General features: G+C 41.6%; 2 protein-coding genes across 3 annotated transcripts; one reads left to right on the forward strand and one right to left on the reverse strand.

Moving 5' to 3' along the window:
* Positions 1–244: 244 nt before the first annotated feature.
* LOC100679845 (brefeldin A-inhibited guanine nucleotide-exchange protein 3) lies at positions 245–22,089 on the forward strand. 2 transcript variants are annotated; one of them, XM_031930910.2, is made up of 25 exons: positions 245–395; positions 1,706–1,839; positions 2,337–2,471; positions 2,619–2,784; positions 2,869–2,998; positions 3,170–3,436; positions 3,512–3,745; positions 3,941–4,168; positions 4,334–4,719; positions 4,860–5,044; positions 5,122–5,593; positions 5,815–6,037; positions 6,115–6,291; positions 6,377–6,734; positions 6,925–7,188; positions 7,492–7,755; positions 7,832–8,154; positions 8,233–8,522; positions 8,599–8,731; positions 10,432–10,660; positions 14,102–14,328; positions 17,184–17,704; positions 18,136–18,658; positions 18,948–19,362; positions 19,766–22,089. In XM_031930910.2, exons 1-25 carry the CDS (start codon positions 311–313, stop codon positions 19,910–19,912), a joined length of 6,516 nt encoding a protein of 2,171 aa, XP_031786770.1. In that variant the 5' UTR covers positions 245–310; the 3' UTR covers positions 19,913–22,089. The 2 variants fall into 2 exon arrangements, with proteins under 2 accessions (XP_031786770.1, XP_003424823.1); XM_003424775.5 differs by having other exon boundaries at positions 246–395; positions 6,115–6,294.
* LOC100119743 (lipase 3-like) lies at positions 14,370–16,486 on the reverse strand. Its single transcript, XM_016986020.3, has 8 exons — positions 16,273–16,486; positions 15,911–16,109; positions 15,716–15,830; positions 15,392–15,638; positions 15,158–15,316; positions 14,995–15,079; positions 14,776–14,918; positions 14,370–14,698 (listed from the first exon to the last, which is right to left on the reverse strand). Exons 1-8 carry the CDS (start codon positions 16,462–16,464, stop codon positions 14,537–14,539), a joined length of 1,302 nt encoding a protein of 433 aa, XP_016841509.1. The 5' UTR covers positions 16,465–16,486; the 3' UTR covers positions 14,370–14,536.
* Positions 22,090–23,333: the final 1,244 nt, after the last annotated feature.

Genomic DNA, 23,333 nt, shown 5'->3' on the forward strand with positions numbered 1-23,333 from the left:
ATAAAATCAAGCTCTCACTCCCTTTTTTCCTTATACAATAATTTTCAAAAATTAAATTAAAAACACCTCTAATGCCCAAAATCAAAAAAACCCACTCAATGTCTATACAACTGCAATTATGTATACAGTAAGAGGAAGTCGTGCTTGTGTCGCGAATGAGATCTAAGAGCGACGGCGCGCGGCCACGTGCAGCTTTCAGCTCTCTTGCGCGCATGTTCCGGCGGCTGCTATTGATTATCGCGCGGGCGGACATAGAGCGCGAGTCGCGTCGTTGGCGGCGTCGCAGCAGCTGCTGCTGTGCAGTCGTGTCATGGAGGACCTCCTGCTGCAGATAGTCAAGGAGGCGCAAAATGCCAAGCTACAGATCCTCAAGAAAGCTGCCCAGGATGCTTGCGGTGAGCTTTTTTGCTTGACTCAGTTTAAGGGTGGATAGCAGATACGTCGTGGTAGTATGGATAAGTGTATCGAGAGCTGCTTACGTGGAAGCGAGCTTTTTCGCGATGTTGTTGGCGCAAGAGCTTTTTCTTATCTATATACGTTGTTGTTTTTTAATTTTTCTATTCGTAAAGGTTAGTTTGGATTTTCTTTAAAGCTCTGTATTGGGGTATTGAACATAACATGCTGTTTGTTTATTGAAGTATGTAATACATACATATAGATTCACGTTTTTTTTTCAATATGTTTTTGAGATCGGAGAAACATCAGTCACCTGTTATCTATGCAGTTTACCTTAAAGTTATATAACTACATTTCGCACGTAAAGCTCGCAAACACACTAACGCAACTCTCCTATACGTGAGATTTTAATCTCCGACCGTTGACATATGGATTTTCAGGACCGTCTCCGTTGCCATAGAAAAAGCACTGCTATGCATCTCAAATTTCTCTCGTCTATATATTTTATCCGCGTATTGCATATGTATATGTTTCAATGCAGCAATGAGCTTGTTTTCTTTCGTATTGATCGCGAAGAAGGTTTTGTTATTACGGAAAAGGCGATGAGCGCGCGGAGGCGTTATAGTGTGTATACTTGCTCTCATGTGGGCTGAATACTGATACTGATGGAGCAGTGCGTATATCTTTTGGAGATTCCGTTATATATTTTTTTTCTGTGCCAGTTTTTGCATCAATTTAGTTTTAACACAATTGTAATTCTCTGAATGAATAATTATTATTCTCGTAAAACGCGTTATACTTCTTTAAAAAAAACACACACAATCGAATTATAATATTTAAATAAAAAAATTTGTCACATTAATACACTGTAAATAAACATTCGACATACGTATACACATACATTCTCGCTATACGTCACGTCGTCCAACGTCAAAGACAGCATAGCACGTCTCGCATCTCAACCCTTTTTCTAACACACCTATATATATATATATATATCCAAAACCTTACGTAACGCCATAAAACGGAGTCCACCGCATCTCCGCAAACACGTGCCTTCCTCCGTACTGTCCATACATCCCACACATGATCTCCACGCAAAGCAGAAGCTCCTTCATTCAAACCAGCCCAATTACGACCTCAAGCCTTTCCCGCAGCCGACCCGAGCGACCGCGAGCACACATACATACATATATATCTCAAGTTCAATAGCCCTGCGAGAGCAGCGTGTATTTTCCATCGCATATGCGTCGGCGATCTCTCTCACATTGCGAATTTTTTTTTCCTCTTCTTCGAACTGTACAAACAGACTTCCTGGACAAGCAGCAGGGACTGCTGCGCGATCCACCGCATGAACTTCGAGCCAAGTGCCTCCGAGCGTTGCAGCTCGCGCTGGAGACCAAGAGGAGCAAGTTCGTTGCCTTCGGGCTTGCCGGACTGCACGTGAGTGTGTTTTATGAGTATGGCCTTTGTTATTGTTGTGGTTTGATCGGGGAGACGTTTTTAGTATATTGAAATTTTGACGCGAGGGATTATAACGGGACATGTCGCAGATCGTTGCTTTGCGGTGATGGGGTGAGTTTGAACGGCTTTTTGAATTTTGGCGCGTTTAATTTGCGGATTTTCGGTTAATATAGGCTTGGGTGTGTACCGACGTTATAGTTTTATTTACATATAATATATATGCTGATACAAAGCTTTTGAGGAAAGCTCGACACGTTGTACACAGGAGCATACAGAGATAAGCTATCTCTGTACAACCATCCAAATATTTAAAAAACTTTGAAGCTCTCCCACGTCTTCCAATCAGAAAAATTACAAAGTAGGGGAAATCCTACATCAATTTGCGGCTTTCGCAAATACTTACGATCGTTTTGTAACACAGCGTATAAATATGTATAGTGTATATACATCCTCATAATACACAATTGGTTACACAGAAAATGCTGCGGGACGACAGATTTCAATCGCCGTACGAGCCGGAAGACGATTCCCTGTGGCTTCCGGCTCAGATGCTGCACGCCATGGGCTCGATTCTATCGCAGTCCGACGACACCCAAACCGACATGCTCAAAGTGAGTATATACATGCATACACGCGATCGACACACGTTCGCTTACGTAACCCCTTGTTGACCTCGCGTACGTTGCACCCGAAACTTCTTCTTTTCGTGATTTTTTCCTTTAGTATTTAAAAATTCGATGAATTTTTTTAAATAAAAGGTACTCCTGCAAGTCGCCTGCTGTCCGTATTGGACGATGAACGGCCGGTTGATAATCGCTATCCTGACGACCTGCTGCGAAGCTTTCGAACACGGGAATCAGGCGGTCAGAACAGCCGCTCAAGCGGCCACCAGTCAGACACTCAGATCGTTCTGTTTGTTTCTCGGTCAGTCTACACAAATCTATAATGCAACGATAAAAAACTCAACAAATTTTTCATGATTTTCATATTAATATCTCACGTGAACAGACGAAGAGTGCCAAGAGATGGACGAGAACGCCAGGCGCAACAAGAACATACGCGAGCGCGGCGTTTCCTGCTTCAACGAAGCTTTGCCGATACTGCAATACATCTGCTGCAAACTCGACGAGGCACAAAAGTGCGTATACGTATTATAATATCTATTATTTGCTTTTTTTCCAAGGCTGAGGCGCACTGTTGGAAACTTCGCAGACAATAGAGAAAAAAAGCTCGTTTAGTCACGTACGAATGCGATATGTGCTTAAATTTATTTTAACGACGATTATTTATTATCAACGATTGTTTACAGTGCCAGAAACGGCAACACGGTGGTCTTCCTGCTGGAGTGTCTGCACACGTTGATCTCGTCGCTGCCCCAGAAGATCCACACGAACGCGCACTTTACGACTTTTCTCTGGCAAAAGTTTTGTCCGGCGTTGATAGCTTTTCTCGGCACGCCAAGAGTCGATAAGAGCTTTACGTCGCGAGAAGGTAAGGACGGAGAGCTTGGACGTGGCTCGGGGTATCTCACGAGCTCGCTCGGCTTTGACAGTCATCAAGCTAAGACAGTGTACAGGTGAGTAGATTTTTTATTATATGAAATAATTTTTATAAAATTATATAATAATAAAAATGTTGATTTTTATTAAAGTATTGGAACGGAGTTGGTGAGGCTCGTCGGTTGCGTCGGGCCACTTCGTCCCGTTTTGGAGTCAGTCTTCCATCGAATGCTACTTTATCCGCCGCCGCAGCAACGCTTGGAGCCTCTCAAGGCTTTAAAGGAGCTTTTACGAAGCCCCAGTCGAATCGTCGATTTCGCCGGGCCACTTCTCGTCGATGAGGAGAAGTCCAGTCAGCTGCAGAGCGATATGGCCCTCATGAGACTGTGAGTGGATTACTTTTTTATTTGGAAAAATTTGTAGTACAAAGACTATAATTCTAACGATACTTAAGAAAAAAGTTTTTATTTCAAAGAAAGTAAAATGAAAACTCAGGCGACCTCTCCTCTAACCAAGTTAATTCCGACTCGCCGCAGAGTAATCCAATCTAAAGCCCATAAAACTTGCGCTTCTGTCCACAGAGCGATGGATTCGATCGAAGAGTCGACGAACGCGGGTCTATCGGTGCTTCAGGCAAGTGTCTCCTGCGTCGTTGCGATGCTATCCGCGCTGCAGGAGCTTTGCGAGGGCAAGGCTATCAGTCACAATTACACGTGTACCATCAATGGCCTCTACGAGGATCTTGAGTCCTGCGACTATAGGGGACCGCTCACCTATCAAAGCATGGCGAGGCTTCCCAAGACTTATAGGTTTGCTATGAGCTTTTATTTGACCTTGATGTTTATTTCGTTTTTTTTTCGTTGATTGGAGTAGCGCTGATGAAGATTGACTTTTTTCATTGTTATAGTAGGTTTTCGTGTATGAAATTGAAGTGTATAATGATAAAGTCACATCAAATAAAAATTATCTCACAGAGAGCAACTAGAACTCATGAAGAAAAGCAACGTCTCCGACTCCGACTCCTCGGGTCACGGTCCGTCGGAAGACGGCGACTCGACGGACACCGAAGGTCCACCGAACGAGTCAGCCGACGACGCAGCCGAGGACAACAACAGCCTCCTCGAGGATACCGATTACGCCTTGGCGAATGAGCGGGAGAGACTTCGACTAGAAAAATTGCCAAAGTGCTTGCACGTCGGCCGCCAATTCGCCGAGGAGTGTAATGTCGACGTCGAGAGGCACAACGCGAGGAAGTTCGTTAAAACCTTGCGACAGGACCTCGTGCCTACCGTCCTTGGATTGAGGAGCAACATCGAGGTGGACGAGGCTCTGCAGAATTTCGCTTCGGATTACTGTCAAGGTTGCTTATTTTTGACATTTAAATAAGGATAGTTATGTATATTTTTTTCGTAAAAATTTTTACTTATATAAGTGTTTAGTGTATAGTCGCGACAAAACTGTCCATTGAAATGCTCCCTTTAGAAACGATTTACTTTCTAGGCGTCTTCGCGGCGCAGCAGAGGCTCCAGGATCAAAAGGAATCGCACGCCGATAACTGCGCTCTGATCACGATTATGAACGCCGACGGGATATACCTGGCAACCTACGCGGCTCTTCTGCTGAATCTCAAGCTGATCCGAATGAATTACTACGAGGACGAGAGTCGCCAGGTGCCGATGAACGAGGTCAGTCTCTTACACAAAAGCTATTGTATATTACGGACATTTTATTATTCAAATTACAATTGTTGCAACTTCCACAGGAGCAATTCGTAGAAGAGGTTCACGGTTCAGGCGTCCTGGTCTATCTGTCCGCCACTTGGCTCTCGGAGCTTTACCAGCAGATCCTAGCTTGCAACCTCTTGGAAAAATGCGGCTATAATCCAACCTCGAGCGAACACAACGCGCTGGTCAACGTCTTGATAGACGTTGACGGTATCGTAGGTAGCCATCCTGGTGGTCAGTTACTCTCGGACTACTTGAGACTGGAGAAAGCTCAGCTTTCACGAAGCGAACCCACACCGGAGGCTGAAGCTGGGGCTAAGCTCTCCAGGAGGGTATTGACCTGCTGTTGGGATAGTATGGTAGCTGTGCTGTCTACCGGACTGAATCCTTGCAAGGACGAGACGGGGAAGGGGATTCTAGGGAAGGACGACGGGAGGAGGGGAATCAAGGATACCATCGTTTTGGCTCTGGAGGGACTGCATAAGGCTGCGACGCTCAGTAATGTTTTAGGTAAATGATTTATATAAAATCATTGCTAAATTCAGTATATAGTTCGTTTAGCTTTTTATTTGTTTTAAACATACACTTTTATTGTCCTTATAATCTATATTCATTATAATCTAATTTTAATTTTAATTACTCATCAGCCTCCATTCAAAATCTACGTAAATGTTAATTTTTAATCACTACAATACTTAAAATTTTTAATGTGCTTTTTAATGATCAAACAGGTCTGCAAAATCGTTGCGGTGCAATCTTCGCACTGCTGGCCAAAGCCGCCTGTTCCGAGCAGTCAATCTCGAAGCTGAGGCGCACAAAAGACGTTCTCCGGCTGAAGCTTCAAAACAAGGCCACAAATCTGCACACGTCGCACGCACTAAGCATGGAAGTACTGCTGGCGAGGGGCTTGGAACTGGGCAGTCACGGAAGCGACTGCTGGCCGCACGTTTTCACGTAAGCGTCGCTCGTAAAATCGTGTAATTTAAAAAATTGTTCTTCGTTTTATAAAAAAGATATTTTTTTACATTAAGGTGCTGTCTGTACGTGAGCAAGCTGGAGCACGACTTCTTCGGTAAGAATCAGAATCTGGCTTTTCCGAAGGCTGCGAAGAAGGAAAAGAAGGAACCGGCGCATTCGAACAGCGACTGCAAGTCGAACCAAGACAGGCTTCGGCTTAGCTTCAATATCGTTGACGACGATGACGACACGTGGTGACCATTACACTTAAAATTAAAACTATAAAAAATCGTCATCCAAAACCAAAAATGCGAACCATCCATTCGTTCCTTCCAGCGTTGACGTCTACAGCTTCCTGCAAACGCCTTATACCCAAAGCACAGCGACGGAAACGATCCCCGAGATAATCCTGGAATCGAACGCGGACAACCAGTTCAACGGCATCCTTCCGGCCGATTACGCCGCGAAGATCGTCTGCGTATTGTCGCAACAGGTCGACCGGCTGTTCGAAGACGCGGCGCTGAAGCTGAATTTGCGTGCGTTGTGCTCGTTTTTGCAGGCGCTGTGCCGCGCCAGCAAAGATCAGCTGTTCAAGAGCACCGGCGGCTCGCAGGAGAACCGCAAGATCTGGTGGCGAAGGAGCAAGCCGCGCGAGGAGGAGCTTAATGTACTGTTACTCTCGAGGCTTGGCGAGGTGAGATTTTTTTTCTTCTCTATAAATATTATCGGTATTTCTCGTATCGAACTATAAACGTTTCTGTAATTGAAATTAAAAATCGGAGTTGTTGTTCCTTCGAAAATGTCGTTGGAACCGAAAGTAGCTGTAAAATAACCACGGCGTGTGTGTGTGTGTGTGTATAATGTGTAAAAACGAAAATTGGCAGGTAATGCTGAAGTGCGTGAAAAGCGGTCGACCGTTGATCCACATAATGAGGGTCTGGAGCATACTGGGGCCACATTTCATGGAGGCGGCTTGCCACAAGGATCGCGGCATTTCGAAAAAGGCGGTGGCGTGTATCCACGACTCGATGGCCGCACTGCTCAACGATCAGCTCGAGCTGCCCCATTTTCACTTTAACGAGGCGCTCTTCAAGCCCTTCGAGAACCTCCTGTGCCTCGAACTCTGCGACAGCGACGTCCAGGATCAGGTATAAACTTTTGTTATGATTATTATTTTTAAGTCTACGTTTTCAAGTTAAAGTATTTCATATTTTATAATAAAATTTCAACAAGGGGGTTCCCAATTTTTTTATAATATCTTCGGAACTGCATGCTTTATCAATGTTAGACTAAATAACCGCATTTATTAGTAAACAAAATTTACTGAACGATCGATAAAACAGTTTCAGTGAAGCCCCTTAATTTTTAAGATAAACATAAATTCTATTTAAAATCCATCCAAACAGTTCAAAAATTAAAACATTATTCTTCCAATTACTGAAACATTACAGATCGTTAGCTGCATCTGCGAGTTCGTCGAGACGAACCGCACAGAGATCCGTTCGGGCTGGCGCCCCTTATTCGGCGCGCTGAAGGTCGCCTCGGTCGGTAACGCCGAGAGCGTCGAGTCGGCTCCGCTGCTCGAGGTCTTCCGCGTTTTTCTCAGCACCGACAACACTCTGGTTTTCGCCAACGCCGCCCTCGACTGTATCCTCTGTCTCTTGAGACACGTGCGCGGGGGTATCGGTGAACCTGAGACGCCTCAGGCTGAAGCTGTGAGTATCGGCATAATATATTTTATAACAACTCCTTATTAAATTTTGAGGAACTAATATTTCAATTTTAAAAAAGGAACAAGCGAACGACGTCGACGGCCGCAGGATGAGGCTGTGTCTGGAGAGTCTCAAGTACTTGGTGAGCTGCAGCGACATTCTAGCTTCCATGTATCGTATGCCTGCCTGTCCGATCTTTCACTCGGCTCAGAGGATCCAGATGTCTAGTTTGCCTCAGTACGTTGACCCGATTATACCTAATCTCGAAGTTGCGAGATTCGATAGGAAGACCGAATTTTTGCACGACGTCGTGCCGGAAGTCTCGTACGAACTGCTGTCAACCTCGCAAGACACAAAGGCTGTCAGTTTGCAGAGCATGGATCGTCCGAGTGGAATACTCAGGTGCCTTATTATTAGTATTTTTCTGATATAAAAAAATTTACGTTAACAGAATTTTTGACGATGTACTTTCATTTCCAGGGTTTGGTATCTACTGATCGAAGGCTTAGCGAGCGCGACCATGATATGTCCCAAGAGGTACCAACCGCACACTTTGGAGACACTGTTCCATCTGCTGAGGAACACTTTGAACACACCCGGTCCACTATTCGGATTGTACTGCGTCAATCACTTACTGCTACCTATGGTCCAGAACTGGCTGAGAAAGACTTCGAAGATTTACAGGGGATGGGACAACTTTGCCCCAAATTTCAAGCAGTGCTGCGGGCTCACCACTGACTTGGTCGTTGATTTCATCGTTTGTTTGCAAGGTATGTCTAACGATAGTATCATTCATAATCATATAGCATATAAAATATTATTTTAAATACATTTTTTTTATCGCAGGACCAGACGTTAAGAGGAACGAAGCTTATGTATCGGCGACAACTTTGATGTTGAAGCAGCTTTTCCTGGTGATGGCAGAGTGTGTCGTTCAACCGACGGAGAGCATCGCTCGGCTTGGCTGCGCTTGCATCAGGTATAAACAATATTTTCCAATTTAAAATTCAAAGCCCCCTCCATTAGCACATACCGATACCGTTCGTACCGATCAATTTCACCTCGACAGCATATCCTCCTCATCTCTCATATCACTACTCCAAACGAAAAAAGTACATAAAGTCCACCTAAGCACACCGTACACAGCTCAATCCCGTCGCGCGCGCGCGTGTGTGTGTGTGTGTGTGTATCGATGACTAACGCCGTTCGAACGGCAAATCTATCTCTCTCATGGCACAGCTACTCTTCTCGTTGCGCAAGCGGAATTCGTTGGACGTATACGGCTCGGAAAAAAGGGGGCACGAGCCGCGGCTCCTTCGAGCCGTGCAATGGAAGGCGATATAATAACGATGCTTGACAGCTCGCCGGCCACCGACACTCGACACCAGCGCACAATCTATACCTCATAGTACTCCGCATGTGTGTGTGATGTCTTCTCGCGGATCGGCCCGCGTTTCTCTCGCACGCGCTATACACGTATAGCTCGCTTTTACTCTAGTTCATTCAAGTCAGCTGGATTTTTACGGGAACTCGTTCTCATGGTTATTAGAGACTCGCCCGTTGGAAAAATAGCCTATGTGTGTGCTGCTTTTATTTGGGAAATGCTGCAGGGTTTTGCGGTTTTTGGTCGGTGAGCGTAGATATAGAGGCGGGAGCTCGGATGATGATTTTAGAAGTGACAGGAGTTCTGACGAGGAAAAGTTTGAGTATAGAGGAAAACGTTTCTTAAACTTTATTAATTATAGTTTTTCGTTACATGTTATTATACTGTTTTGCATTTCCTTATAGAGAGAAAGAGTGAAAAAATTGGTTTTTGCTAAGAAAATTCATTATTACAAGCCAATGATAAATTGGAATCTACTTAAAGTTCAAAATCAAACTCAAAATTTTCACACTCATCATCAATTTCATTGTTTACATACAATATTTATATCCAATTTTCCGCCCCTTCCCGACTTCTACAGACACACTATACGCTTTTTTCCGCGGGCCTCTCTCTCTCTCTCTCCCTCTCTCTCTCTCTCTCCCTCTCTCTCTCTCTCTCTCTCTCTCTCTCTCTCTGCGCGGGCTGCACTCGCACAAGTATCGAATCGATCCCGGTAACTCAATCTCGGCAGGGTATCGATGTACGCGCGGAGAAACATAGCGGCATCCTTCTCTCTTTCTCGAAGCGTCGATCCTTAAAAACTACGGCACAGGTCCTCCGCGTGCTTGCGCGCGATATCTATCGATAACGATGAGGGGATCGCGTTATAGCCGGTCATTCAGGATCTTTATCCGGCGTCGCACAGGCAAGCGAGAGAATTAAAAAAAAGTCAATAGAGAGAGAGAGAGAGAGAGAGAGAGAGAGAGAGGGAGAGAGAGAGAGAGAGGGAGAGAGAGAGAGAGAGAGAGAGGGAGAGAGAGAGAGAGAGAGAGAGGATTGAAACTCTAGATGTAGAGGAGCGCTTGCGTATGCTGAGCCTTGTCGACAAGGTGATTGGATCTTTGGGCTTTTATATACTTTGAGCGAGAGTTTATCGTTTTTGAGAAATATTTTTTCTGTGAGAGAAAATTAGTCGACTCGTAGTCTGACCAGGCCCGCCCTTTACCTACTTACACTATCATAGTGCATAGACACCTCAATCTTCCTCATACCTCAAAAGCAAAAAAAAAAAAAAATACCACCAAAACACGCAGGCACGTACTGGTGAGCAGTGGTCCAAACCTCACATCCGAGCAGTGGGAGGTTTGCGGAGTGGCCTGTCACCGGGCCTGTTCGAATTCGCTGCAGGAGCTGCACCAGCTGACGATGGCGTTCTCTCCGCGTTCCGAGTCCTTCTACGGCGACGCGGCTCAGGTCAAGGTGGCCGCGAGACGCGACGCTACACCCGAGGAGACCGAGAGACTTCGACAACTCGCCGCTCAGGTACCACTGCGCTTTAAACTCCCTAACTTATTATTTTTTTATTTTATCTTACTATTAAACAATACATTTGGCTTTGGCGAACCCCCTCTATATTCATCGTATGTATACCTGTTGTTGTCATATATACATTATAAACTTATTACTGTCTATCGCTTGGTATATTTTATACTATATTCGTCATAACTGTCGAGGTTGTTGAGCGCGAGCTTTTTGTAGCTACTGGATATTTAAATGTAAGTATATGGTTTGGGCATATCTGTGTGTAGAAGTGTAAGAGCGGTTAAAGTTTCTATATAATTACATCGCAGGTATTGTTTGCTATTCATTTTTACTACTATTGTTACATTACATATTTTTGAATCTTATATAGTATTATTCGGTGTATAACGAGAGGTGTTAAAGAAAAAATACACGATTGATGAATGATTTTCGTTCCAAATTCAAATAATTACAGTTCGAACTATAATTCCAGATTTTCACGAAACTTGTCTCCGATATAAAATTACAAAGTTATACGAGTTAAAAGTCTCGACTGGTCATCCGCGACTATAGGTATATAGTAAACCGCAGAGGGAGATGATAGACCGCTACTCGGAGCCTCCCCTCCGCAATTCAACTTTTAAAATATACATTGTGACGGATTTAAAGTATATAGCCTACATACGAATGGTATAGTCGTATATAAAGTAGACGTTTCGTTCGCAAAGAAGAATTACACCTTCCGAGCGAAATTCATTCACGATCGCAAACAAATCTCTCTTCTGTTCTATTACGCTTTGCTCTCTATAATAAAGAAAAGATATCAAACTGTTTTAAAACAATCATATCATGCTTATAAAACGTGCGCCGATAAGATGAACCGAAAGCGCTGCAGCGATTGATAAAAAGCCATAATTTAATGAAAGGAAATCGCGACCCTCCCACACCTCATCTGTATAAGAAAACAAATGCATGCGTGACGTGACTCGTTGCCTACTGTGTGAACTCCCAGGTGAGCCAGCTGCGAGAGGTATTGACTGCTATCAAGAGGCAGAGCGCCTCGACTCTTCGAATGACGCCTTACCAGGACTCCTTGACCATCGAGACAACACTGCTCGACCAGCACACTACTACAACAACAACAACAACAACTACTACCTCCTATCCCGTGATCGGTTCTCGGCATCAGCACACTACGACAACACCCCCCGATTACACTAACATTACTACTACTACTACTTCTACTGCGCCGGCTTCTAATAACTCGGCCGCTACTACTCCCCATTGGCTCTAGCCAACGTCCACGGTAACTCTCGTCATGGATTTTAACAACCAAGTTTTTGCAAATGATGATGTGCGATTATTATATATTGATTCTATTCTTCATCAGTTTATCTTGATTATCTCATGATAATGCTCATACATCTGCGCAGTTCTTTTTTTTCTGTATCCACGTACCTCGTCTTGTTATTATAATATTTCCAACTCCTGCTGTGTTTGTTGATTCCTGATATAAATTATCCATTGTGTCCCAGTGTTACGTTTTTTCTGTTGGTTGTTGTTGTTTTCTTTTGTGATAATCAACCTTTGTTGGTGACGCTTGAAGAGGTTTTGTACAGATTTTGGATGAGCTTCTGGTACCATTATCATCTTTATACAATATCCTTAAATACTTGTAAATATCTTTTAAACTTACGTTTCACACCCAAATTGAAGTCTACTTCCTGCATTTTATTCTAATAATAATTATAGTCCGCATGGGCTTTGTGATGCATGAAGTCATCCCTTTTGTAACAACAATTAGATAATGTGTCCTACAATTTTAACTGTCATGAATAATGATGATCTACTTTTCATATTGACTTGTTCACAAAAAATGTTATACATTTGTGACATGAATTAACAATACTATCTGTACAAAATTATCTTCGTGTTAAAAAGGATTTAAAAATTCAACAATTATATTATGTTTATTTGATTACTTTGAGTTTCAATCTGTTCAATCTTTGAGTTTTCTTACATCATTCAGAATGTCCCATCACTACTGCATCTGCTAGTAGAAGGCACAGAGATAGTCGACAGGGTCCTTTCAGTCTAGTTTTAATTCTTGTTCCCATTTTTTCCTTAGTAAATTAGAATAGAAGCAATAATAAATTAACATTCGTTTGAAAACAACAAAAAATTATCAATATTAATTACTTCTCAATTCGTGTGTAACACAATACTATGATGTCTTACTATACAACTTTCTTCTTCATGTAAATTAAAATCTGCAGGATGAGGAAACATAAGGTTTCCTAAATTTTATATTACAATATTTGTACATATTCTTCCACACGGCAGAACGTATGTAAAGGGCCTCGTCGGAAATTAGATCGCCTCAGAGAATCATTGCGCAAAAGCTCGCGGCACAATATTATTATAATTATTATAGCCTCTCGCGAATCACACTGCTAATTATAAAATCCATGGCTTGGGTCCATGGCTTTAGAATGTTTCCTCTCACTCTTACACGATTATGTAAAGTCAAAATGATATGTATTGTTTTGTACCTGATGATTGTGTACGACAGCTCTGTATTACATATATTTTAGAAATATGAATTATTATAGACGAATAATGAGAGAAAACTACATAATAATATGCAGCTTTGACCAGTAGAACGCACACATTACTCCAATATGTTGACCGAAGCGACACTATTACACGCCAAAATCACAGTCTTCCTTAGTGTTCTTTCTTTTTCTGTAATGTATATATTTTTCTACCTTCGTCACCTTCTGCAATATATTAAAAAAAGCTTCACGTTTTTTACACACACTTATGTGATATTCTACCATAGACCTTAGAATACCCCCAAGAGTAATTCTGCTGCATATACTTTTGTTGATTGTGACAATGTACGTTTTATTTTACAGCTATATAGTTTGTGATTCTGTCGAAACATATATTAGAGTAAATTATAAGCGAGCCTCTTATATTATCGCTGTAGTCGATTTCCCGCAGAAGCCTTGAACACATTTGAGCACCTGTAAATCGTCATATTAGGTAGAATGTATAGATTTGTAATAATATATTTATTGTATAATATGTGTACCTATATAAATGTGCTTTATTGTTGTATTTATAGAATAATAATAATAACTTTTACAGGTATTCAAATATCAATTAAACTAACAATCTAATTATTCGCAAATCGAGAAAAATAATGCCGTTGCTTGCACTTTTGAAAAACTCGTATTATTAGTAAGATATAATTTAAATATCATGCATGCTAAATCAACGAGTCCCACTATATCTTATTACAAATACTCAATTTTCAATAATGAAAGCATTATTTTCCTCATCATTTTTTAAAGCCATGATAAAAATCAGCTTTGATAAAAAATTAAAAAATTCCAAATAATTAAACAAAAAACTCTTAATTCAGCCAACCATAAAATATCCTCAACGTGTTCGCAGGTGTTTCTACTGGAGGAGCAGCGGTTAGAGGAAGCAACGGAGCCTCCGGACGAGAAATCCTACGTCTTCCTACTTTATCCACCTTCGGTGGCCTCGACCCTCAATCCCGAGCTCTACATTGTCCGCGTGCAAATGAGAGCTCTGGTCGTCGGTCTGATCGTGCATCAGATGCTGCTCCACTGCATCGCCAGTGTACTTCTACAGGGAACTGAGACTCCTGTGCCGAGGTAGGATGACGGTTTTTAACGAGTATTTTATAAAAATGCAGTTTTGGTTGAATTTTTGTTTTATTCTAGTAAATTAATACTAACATTGTTATATAGGCGTACATATTTTAATAGAGTAAAATTAATATTAAATGACTTGTTGCTAAAGCATCGTCGACTAGTTTCATTATTATCTAAATTATAGCTATATTAAATACTGATTAAACACTCAATAATCGCGATGGTATCGTGCCAATAAGCTTAGAACTTTGTCGTAGAGCAGAGTTTTCACACCCTTCGCCCATACAAAGTCCAGGTGATTGAATTTTTCGTGAGGAACCCGGAACTTTCCGATCGGATTTGGCAGCTTTGAGTAAATCTTCTCCACGTCCTTGAAAATAGATAAAAAATATATAAAGTTTTTTTCCACTAAGTTGAAGCATAATTCTATATAGTTGGCACATATACCTTGGGATGAGAGAGCCAATCATTGACGGCGTAATGAAGGGCCACGGGAACTTTCACGTTTTCGAATTTGTACGAGGGGGGAGTGAATCTCGAATATTTCTTGAAATTACCCCACCAGCCGTGATCGAATTGACGGAAGTGTCCTGTGAGCAGATATATATCCCATGATAATATGCTTTGGTAGCATTAGGCAGTAAAGATTTGGCTTAGGACTGTTACCTGAATTCACTAGTTGAGCAAAGTGAGTGAACTGCTTGGTACTTGATCCAGCTGGAGTGTGAGCCAGAATTGCTGGTAGCAATTCCTGCAAAAAGAATCATCAACAAGATTAAAATCAACGAAAGTTCACTTATTTTATATCTCAGTAATTGTTGTAAATTACCTTGTCCAATAATTCTTCACTGTAGCCGCATATCAGAAAAATAACATTAGTGCAAACCGGGTTTGTGATGCTACCGTCCTTACAAAAGATTCCGGCGAATTTCTTAAAGAACTCACTCGTAGGGTCGATCTCGTGTTTGCCAATGAGACCCAGGACAATCTACATAAAATTGTAACGTTTCGCTGATTATTTATATTCTACATTAAGGCTAAAAACTAAAAAATCTATACTCACGTCTATGACAGGCATAAGTCGCGCAAGAGTCTTGAACACCGGACTGGTCATGTGGGACAAGTAAGAAATCGGAGCAAGCGAATACATGGAAGTGACCTTTTCGTTGTATTCGGGGTGTTCGCTCAGCATCACCGTAAATGCGGTACTTCCTTGACTGTGACCGATGTAAGCGACCTTCTTGTGCCCGGTTCTCTTCAGAATGTAGTCGATCGTTACTGGCAAGTCCTTCGTGCCGATTTCATGCCAACTGCAGTACGAATCGAAGTGTTTTTTAATCCTCAATACTGAATTTTTCTAAGTAAAGCAATATAATAGAAAATCAACCTGAAGTCCCAGTACTCTGCGCCATCGGTCGTCAGTTCAGCATGTCTGCGAGAGTATTTGTTACCCCTGGCGTTTCCCATCCAAACATCGTAACCGGCATCCGACAGAATAAAACCTGTTTGAAAAATAAATTGGTTATCGGATCGCGATGATCATATTACGCGACGATGAATATTGAAAACATTATGCAATTACCTAGACCCCTTCCAGGACCAGCGACGACCCAATCCATCGAACTGCAAAGAAGTCCATGCATTAGGAACACAGCTGGTTTTCCATCTGGCTTCGGATGAGTCTTGTTTCCCGCAATTCTGTGGAGTCCGAGAATGTAGCCATCGGTCGTTCGAATCGTGTGTTTTTCCACTTTGTATTCATAGTAAGCTACGATCTCCGGCTAAAAGATTATCACATGTCTTGATTCAATGATCGATTGAAAACATAATCTATTTTTAAATAAAATCCGATTCACTGCTACAATTAATTTAAAATAACTTATTGAACACACGTTTCCGCTATACTTTCGAAACATCACTCAGGTGACTAAACCTATTACTCACGACATTCATATTCGCGTGCGGATGTTCATCTCTCAGAACCAAATCAGAACTCGTCAAATTAAGCGCTTCCGGAAAGTCGAGATCTTGCAATTCCTCGTTCAAAACATCCAGCACTTCCGGGGCCACCTTCGCGGAGACGACACTCGCCGCGAGCAGCGCGATCGCGTTTACGAAAATCCACAAACTCGTCATCTCGCTTCGGAGAAACACTGAACTATCCGTTGCTCGGTCGCAAGAGGAATCATTATATACGGCGCTGGAATTATCTTGGCGTGAGGTATATCAGGCCAGATACGATCATTTAATTCATCGAACGATCAGAGATTTTTTACATTGTTGTAGCTGTCAGATTGTTGGCTGAAAGCAAGTGACTTTCTGCGGATATTTCTTTTCGCACTACGTGCGGAAAGTTGAGATTTTATCGGTAGTTTCGTTTGATTTGATCGGGTTACAGTGTGCGAATATTGCGAATCGAGATAGATAACGATGATATTATTCCCCTCGTCTGAAATTATTAATATCAGTCTGCAGTAGAGGAATTTTGGTGATTAATCGGTATAGAATTAGTTATGCTAGCTGAACTGTATTTTAATTTTAAATATTTAAAGTTAAAGAAATTAGTTTGTTATCGAGGAATCTTATACTTCAATCAAAAGACACATAAAGCCTGATCTCAAGTGTTTGCAGGTGCCGATAATTGAACATTGGCGCGTGTCACTGATAATAAAATAACTCTAACACCGAATGCCGATTATTGATTAACTATATAATATGCGTGTATTCGTAAAACGGAAAGATTTTAATTAGTTACACAACCTATAATAATCTTTGTTTCACAATTTTATTTCAAAACATTGATCATCGAAATATTCCATTTAACTAAACCAAAACCATTTTATCGTTTGTTACAGTCTCTCCAACATTTTGATGAGTCCCTCGGTCTCCTCGCCCAAGACCCAATCTCCTATCGGCTTCCTGAGCCACTTGGAACCCCGTCACATGGACACCTTCCTCTCGGCCCTCGACCTCTCCTACGCAGCTGCCCTAAAATTCGATTCCCGACCAGGTCTCAAGTTCCTCCTCCAAAAAGTCGCCAACCTCCAACGTCCAGCCAACCTGTACCATCAGGCCAGTACCGCCTGGACCATCAAGATGTTCACCTTATTCGAGCTTTGTCTGAAAGAGTTGGCCCTTGGTAACGTCAACCTTGACTCCATGAGGCAGATTCTCAGCAGCGAAGGTCGAGCCGATAGCAAGTATCGCAACCTAATAAAGTACCTGAACCTCCTGCAGACGACGTTTGACGAGCTGTGTGGGACTTATGTCGACATTGCGTTGGACAGGGATGGGAGGTATACTACGGTGGATTCAATCGCTGACAGGAAGTTTTTCTTGCTGGTATCGCAGCCTGACGAGTATACGGAGGTCGTTGGTGAGTTTTTATTTTGATTTATATGAATCAATCTCACATTTTGCTTTTACGAATCAGTATCACTTATTTTATATATTAAATATAAGCGTATCATCCGAAGGTTAAGACTGATAAATTTTGACGATCAAGATTATTCTCGTATATTTTTATATCGATTTAAATAGCGGTGGGCTAATTTAATTGAGCAAAAAATAATAAATTTTTATAATTAATATTGTATACCGATAATAAAGGTCTACAATGCGCGAATACTGCAGCACGATTTGTGATAATCTTGGAACGATTCGTGGAAACGGATACTTTTTATGCTTTCGTATAACAGATAAGAAAATGCAGGTGTTCTTTGCAAAACACAAAAACAATGGTTTACTTTTTCGCTGTCAATATTTTTGATAAGTAAAATAAAATTAAAACGATTATAATTCGAGCAGCCGATGAGCCCATCAACGAGAACAACCGAGTGGTCTACAGCGCCACACCGAATTCCGAGGACGACTACCAAGAGGACGACGGCGTGGCGAACTTTGACGAAAGTGCGTTGAAGGACCTCGGAGTTAACGTCATCGAAGACGACGAAGACGTGCGGCCTTTCCGTCTTTCCGATCTGGCTGCCGATTACTCAACCGATTCGGGACCACAGTCCGAACCTGAGACGGACGATTCCAGACCGGTATCAAGACTGGGCTCCAGCAACTCGAGGACGGCGTATCTGGACAGGTCGGGAGGTGCGACGAGCGAGGACCTTGTGGAATCGGCTAACGACTTCGTTACCGATACTCCCGAGTTGTTGGACGAGAAGAGGATATGCAGGCCCAAAAGCACTTTCAGGGATCTCAAGGCATACACCCCAGATTTTCACAAGCTGGATAGGGAGGAGGTCGCTGATAAAGAAGAGGATGCGGAGGACTCCAAGAAGATGATGAGGAAGAGCGACGACTGTCTGCTGTCGAGAAGGTCAGTTGTTTTTTTATTTTATTTTAACTAATAAATGTGGAATGTCATTCACGCATAGCAATTCAGATACAGTATAGGTATAGACGATAATTCAGTCAAAGTGACATTAGAACATTTTCAAACAGTAAAAATCATTCGATTCCATCACTGTAGTCATTGCAATATAAATAGGTAGTAGAGTACGCCGCTGATCAATCAAGCTACAGAGATAGCGTAGATAACCTGCTAGTACTGATAAATCACGAACGATGACGTAAAAAGCCAAACAGCAATCTCTTTTTCCTTCCAGATACAATCTAAAGTTCATCCAAAAAGGCGACCTCACTGCCAACGACAAACAGAGCCTCTACTTCCGCTCGAAATCCATGACGGAACTTCGCAAAACCCGCGACTCTCGCTTCCCTCCACGTCAACATTCCGCGATCGCCACCACCTTTCACGAGTCCGAGGGACCAGAATCGACGTATCAACCCCTTGGCAACGTCGAGGAGCTTCTCGAGGAGTACGAGCGCAGCAAACGGGGCTTCCGAACGAATCCCTTCCTCCAAGACGAGCAGGAGAAAATGCTGATTGCGAACAGGTGTATGACCAGTATCGACGACGACGGATTGATCGGAAAAGAGGCTAATAAGGACAGCGAGATCCGCAGAAGGGTCTGGGCCGAGACGATCGCTGCGTCGCTCGAGTACGCGCTGGCGCTTACGGTGAGTAACGAAAATTCGCTCGGCACAAGTTTCTCCGTGCGGTTTTTCTAAATTGGCAACGGTGAAAAAATAAGCGCAGTTAATTAAATCGACCTTGCCTGAGTCATAAACTAATACCCCGAAAGGTAAGAAAACAATAAAGCCAGCGGTAATCTCGCCGACCACCTCGTCCTTGAGTAGCTACAACTTCGAAAAAAAACAGAAAAAAAGTAGTTCTCTCTCCACGCGACACGATTCCGGAAAAAAGAGGGGAACCGCAACACGCTCCCTATCTCGGCTCCTCGGCTCGGTTCCTCCTCTCTTTTTTCCCCAAGATCGATTACCGATAATTTCGCCCCGAAAAAGAAACGAGCGACGCACACACACACACACGAAATAAAAGTGTCTCCGACGTTGCTTACAGGACGAGCGATTGGCGCCGCTGCTTCCGGTTCTGGTGGGCGGTATTCGGATCTTGACGCGACACGCGTACGAGCCGATCCTCAAGCAACGATTGTCGGCTCTGTTTCATCGTATCGCCCAGATATATGGACTGGCTACTGCTAAGTAGCTGTATAAGTACGAAGAGGCTCTCGATAAAGGGAGCTTGTCGACTTATGGCTGCAGAAAGTTTTGAAGATATGATTTTTGAGTCGTTTATACGTTCTTTTAATTTCGATGAGTTGCAGAGTAGTGGTTGTTCAATGATTTTCTGAGGATATTAAACTTCTATGATTTTAGTCACTGTATTATAATGATTGATGTATCGAAGAGATAGGTTCGTATTTATTTTGAGTTTTGCACTTCAAGATCGCATAATTTTTGTAAGAAAATGAAGAGTAAATGTAAAAAATGACATGATTCTTTAAATACGCGGATTTTCAAATGTGTTATTCAGTATAACACACTGAAGATAATGACTGATTCATCGATGTTAAAACTCTGCCTCCTCTGGCGAAACAAATTTGTAACTTAATTCTAACTTACTCAAGAAATGTACCTTAAAGACGGCTTATTATTTAAATAATTATAAATCCTAAACATACAATATAATTAATATGATATATCGCATGGATATGTTCCAGATATTATATTATACATTATTATCCAATTATTAAATTCTGCCTAACTTATTTTTTACGACTGATCATATTATAATTTCTTATCTGTATAATTCAATTCCATGACTACTGTTATAATTAATGGGAATGTATATTTATCTATAATTATTTATAGTAGCTAGAATAAACCGAATATCAAAACAAAACCAAATCTCTATATCTTGTTTGCTGCATCGAAGAAAATTTATGAAAAAAAAAATGACTACAGAGAAATCGAAGTGTCATACTTTTAATTGATTAACTCTGTATGTATAGCTTGTTATACTATATGAATACGCAGAAAATGAAATATATTTTATGAATGATTATTTTAAAAACAAGTAAGAAGTAGATAGGAACCAAATTACCATTACTATATATTAAAAATTGAACTTTTCGCTAATGCATGTAAATTAATTATAAATTATCCGATTATTGAGTATTGTATAGTTAGTTCGTCTTTTCCCTTATGTTGCTCGGATGCACAATATACGGCTGTGGTAGAAAATGAAGCAGAAAATAGACGAACAATGCGACTGGCTCGACTCGAACAAAGAAAAAGTATTACATTATTGCATAAAGTTCGTTACATTATTTTTTTTCAAAGTAAAATCGAGAACTGGTGCTTCGAAAGGCAGGGCCCAGATGGGTTTCCTGAAAATTCCAAGACTAAACTGCGTAGTATATAATAAATAAGGCAAACAAATATATATATAATTATAACAAATTTTCAAATGATCGTTTCGTCGTTATTGTACTCATCTCCGTTTGCGTTGTATAACTTATATAAATCTAAGGTAAGAACCGCTAACGCATTACGAAATGTATCGTATGGTCAAAACGTCATTGGGATATATTTGGAATTGAATATTAATTTAATTATTGACTATAAGATCACGATAATCTATCATTTTTAAATAAAAGCTTTGTACTCCATTTTTTATAAAATGATCGCGAAAGGCATTTTTTATTGAATTATCATAAAAGTTTGTATTTAATGCTTTAAAAGAAAAATATACTAAATCAATGCGTGGTTCTGAAACTTTTCGTGCATGAATCAATTTAACGAAAAAGTATGTAACTCTTTTGTATAAGTGATTTTAATAATGCAAAACAAAATATAATTAAATAAAATAAAAAAAATAAAAACTAAACTATGTAAAATCTTGTTTAAAAATGATAGATTTTATTTTAACAACTTGAAATACAACACAATCCCGATATGCCTTGCAATAATTTTTTAATTTACTTTTTAAAATCAAACAAAGTTGTATTAACTGATATTAGTTTTGAAAATGCGATATAAGGCTATTGAAGTTATGGAAGAGTCGGTTCATCTATTATATGTTTTCTTCACTCATCTTGAAGTCTATATTATAAATAATAAAAATTTTGGTCTCATCCGATTTTTGTTATTTGAAGAGTATTCAAAAGGCGGGAAAGTATATGTGTACGTGTGGGTGTACTATAAAGTAAATATTAATATATAAATGGCGTATATTAAATATATATTTATGTCCAGCTCGTTGCATCGAATGATCGACGATGAGCTACTTTGGATCTGGGACGCGTAACCCGGCCGATTGTTACTTCAGTATTTTTGTGAATGGTCAGCAGAATAATAAACGACAATATGTATATGAAATAATGCTTGCATTCTATACTCTTTAAACCCTTTTTTATTTCAACCATATTATCAAAATTTATAAAAATCCCTTACGCTATTCCAAAGACACAGACACGCGGTGTACCGAAACGTACATACAGAACAGCCAGCGTCAGATATACACTCCACCCTTTCTCCAAAACAAAGAAATCTGCAAGAGCTACAATCTGAGAAAGGACGTGCAAAGAGCCAAGTTCGCACGCGCATCTGCATACACACGCATCAGGCGCGTCCGGGGCGAGAGAGAAGAGAACTTTTGCGGTCGTCCGTGGCTCGTAAAGAGAGAAGCTTACGAGCGAGACTCTCTTTTCTCGAAACCTCAAGCTGTATAAGAGAGAGACGCGGCTGAAAAATCTCTCCTAAGCTCGTGCGTGTGTACTAGAAATTGCAGGAGAGGAGGTGGCGGAACGCCTATATCTCTTCGGGATTCGTCGCGCGCTTCTTCTTCTTCTTCTTCTTCCTGGATCGTGAAGAAGAGACAGATGGGCTTTTGTGTTATACGGTTGGGAGAAAAGTCGAGGAGCATTTTTGAAATTTCGGTTATTAACATTTGCTATAATTATATTTCAGTCGCTTCATAGGCAGACAGTAGCGCTTCGGTATCTTCGAATAATAAGAATCTATAAAACTGCAATGAAGAACTCGCCTGAATAATTCAAAAAGCCTCCGGCGCGTCGATAGCTGCTCACACCCTCTCCGTCAAAAAACGAAAAGGAGAAAAAAAAGGACAACAGAGCTCTCGACACCCGCAAAAGTACGAAACCGCACATATCCGCGGCCGAGAGACAAAGAATCGAAAAAGGGCGCCAAAAAGAAAGCCGATAAATCGTCCCCGCGCGCCTCTCTCTCTCTCTCTCTCTCTCTCTCTCTGTAGCTGTATACAGGTATATGAAATATATGAAAAAGCGATGCAGGAGTCGTAGAGAGCCACGGATAATGCTTTTTTACGAGCGAACGAGAGAGCGCTCGCGCGCGAGGCCCGAGTTACATTTAATATTTAAAGGTTGCCAGGAGTGACGCGAGCGCGCGGATAGTTGCGGTCGCCGGCACTATGGCCGACGCCGAAGTGCACGAGGGCCTCCCCCGCATCGTAAGCTGCTGCCGCTGCTGCACACATTAGCGCGTTTAGTCCCCTGTATGCCGGACTTGCTACTGCGTCCTTGTGGAGAGGCCAAATGGACTGACGATTTTTCTTAGACGGATAGTCGATGCATTTTGGCGGCAAA

The sequence above is a fragment of the Nasonia vitripennis genome, chromosome 5 (assembly GCF_009193385.2).
Source record: "Nasonia vitripennis strain AsymCx chromosome 5, Nvit_psr_1.1, whole genome shotgun sequence".
Taxonomy (NCBI): domain Eukaryota; kingdom Metazoa; phylum Arthropoda; class Insecta; order Hymenoptera; family Pteromalidae; genus Nasonia; species Nasonia vitripennis.